The 2,500-nt window shown below is 49.4% G+C and overlaps 1 protein-coding gene across 1 annotated transcript in view; it reads left to right on the forward strand.

Annotated features, from left to right (window-relative positions):
• LOC119574684 overlaps positions 1–2,500 on the forward strand; it is a 7,291-nt gene that overhangs the window by 4,093 nt on the left and 698 nt on the right. The window contains exons 2-4 of the mRNA XM_037922074.1: positions 1–238; positions 1,421–1,549; positions 1,932–2,500. The exon at positions 1–238 is cut by the window's left edge and continues 1,970 nt beyond it; the exon at positions 1,932–2,500 is cut by the window's right edge and continues 698 nt beyond it. Coding sequence (XP_037778002.1) covers positions 1–238; positions 1,421–1,549; positions 1,932–2,500 — 936 coding nt within the window. The remainder of the gene's footprint in view (positions 239–1,420; positions 1,550–1,931) is intronic.

Consider the following 2,500-nt stretch of genomic DNA (forward strand, 5'->3'; position numbering starts at 1 on the left):
GGTGCTCACGGACTCCATGCTCCAGATAAACGAATTGATGGCCGACGTGGAGGTCGTCGTGGACCACCTGGCCGCCATCGACGCGCCGGACGCCGGCCAAAGCCACAACTGGACCGCCATTTTCCCCAACAACGGGCCGCTCCTCGCCGTCGTCAGGAAGCAGACGGTGTCCAAGTACCAGTGGGAAATCGTCAACGACAACAACGACATTGTTCTCGACGACGAAGACATGAAGAAGGTAAGTGTAAAAAATAAATGAATAAATAAATAAATAAATAAATAAATAAATAAATAAATAATTGTTAGGCAGACTCTACATTGTGAATATCGTACTCCTTGAGTTTATGCTGCCAGAATGACATTACAAAATGAGAGCGGCCGCTGTGGGTTGATAAACCCCGAAGCAAAAACACAGTAACTGATGAAAATAAGAAGCCATAATAAGAAAAGAATTATAGAGTCCATTTCAATACAGGTATCAGCACCAGGTAGGTTGTGACAGTACATTTATCAGACTGGTGACGTCACAACATAATCACGGGGCATATTGATGACGTAACAGCAGCAAATTCACGGGCCAGATTGATGACGTCACAACAGCATAATCTCAGGACATATTAATAATGTCACAACAACATAATCATGGGGCAGATTGATGACAAATGATGGTATGACAAATTATATGTCAATGGAACTTATGATTCGACTATTAGATTATCAAATTGCTGTTTTTAAAATCATCATTATCATATCTTAGTAATGGTGACAGTGATAATTCTCTCTCTCCTCCTCCCCAACCTCATCTTCCTCTTCATCCTCTCCTTTTCCCTCCATTTCCTCCTCCTCCTCCTTCTCTTCTTCTTTTTCTTTCTCTTGTTGTTGTTGTTCGTCTTCTTCCTTTTCTTCTTCTTCTTCTTCTTCTTCCTCCTCCTCCTCCTCCTCTTTCTACTCCTCCTCTTCTTCTTCTTCTTCTTCTTCTACTTCTTCCTCCTCCTCCCCCTCTTCCTCCTCCTCATCTTCCTCCTCCGCCTCCCCCTCCTCCTCCTCCTCCTCTTCTTCTTCTTCTCCTTCTTCTTCTTCTTCTTCTTCTTCCGCTTCCTCCTCCTCACTCTCCTCCTCTTCCTCCTCCTCTTCCTCCTCCTCTTCATCCTCCTCTTCCTCCTCCTCTTCCTCCTCCTCTTCCTCCTCCTCTTCCTCCTCCTCTTCCTCCTCCTCTTCCTCCTCCTCTTCCTCCTCCTCTTCCTCCTCCTCTCCCTCCTCCTCTTCCTCCTCCTCTTCCTCCTCCTCTCCCCCCTCCTCTTCCTCCTTCTCTTCCTCCACCTCTCCCCCCTCCTCTTCCTCCTCCTCTTCCTCCACCTCTCCCCCTCCTCTTCCTCCTCCTCTTCCTCCTCCTCTCCCCCCTCCTCCTCCTCCTGCACAGCTGAGCGGCGCGAACGAGTACAGGGCGAGTTCGAATCTCATGAAGGACGACGGCCAGTGCCTCGCCAATAACATCATCTCCTTCTCGAAGCTCATCCTCGACATTAGGGACGAGGAAGGAAACCTGAAGGTGAGGTCGTCTGTTTATTTTTTTGTTTATTTATTTCATTTATTTTATTTTTTTATCTATTTATTTATTTATTTTCATTATTATCTTTTGTAACTTGGGATGGGGATTGGGGGAGGGGGGATGTGAAACAGGAACCGACTTCACGCACGAACAAGAGAGAGAAGGACTCGTGCGAACTTTGGTCCAAATTCAGGGTAATATTTCTTCTTCCTTTCCATCATTTTCTTTTCTTCTTTTTTTTTTTTTTTTTTTTTGGGGGGGGGGCTTTCCTCTTATTTCTAAGAAGGAAGAATCGGGAGGAGGATGAGAGGAAATCTCTGAAGGCGTCTGAAACGAGGGCCTTTTCGTTAATTTTCTACACGTTCCGCTTCCCGTGTTCCAGGTGGCACAGCTCGCGGTGGACCAGGGCGTTGACAAGCTCGATGAAGTGCAGGGGATGCTCTCCGACACGGAAACTAACGAGGAAAACTACAAGGAAAAGATGGCTCGCCAGAACCTGGTTATTATGAACCTGATGTACGACCTCTATCGCAAGACGCGCAAGGACATGGTCGTCATGAAGAGGGTTCTGGAGGAGTTCTGCCAGGCTTACTTCTACACCTTCTTCCTGGAGTGTCCGGACGACCTGCGGCCCCAGCCGTCCGACGACTATGACTCGCTGCTCTACAAGTTCAGTCAGTTGCAGTTCGAGTCCCTGAACTCCGTGGGGACTCTGGATCCTCCGCCGCAGCCCTTCGCGAAGACGCTCCTGCTGACGGATCAGAAGGAGAACTGCACGGCGCGGGACCCCCTGTGCCCCATCACGACCCTGCGCCAGCAGGGGACGGTCGACGTGGACTTCAGCGACTGGTGGGGGAGCGAGCTGCTGCACAAGGACCGCGTGCGAGTGGACAGGGTGCGGCTGTACCTTCGGGGGACCGGGGAGGACTTCGTGGTGCTGCAGGTGACGCA

This window comes from Penaeus monodon, chromosome 6 (genome assembly GCF_015228065.2).
Source record: "Penaeus monodon isolate SGIC_2016 chromosome 6, NSTDA_Pmon_1, whole genome shotgun sequence".
NCBI lineage: Eukaryota > Metazoa > Arthropoda > Malacostraca > Decapoda > Penaeidae > Penaeus > Penaeus monodon.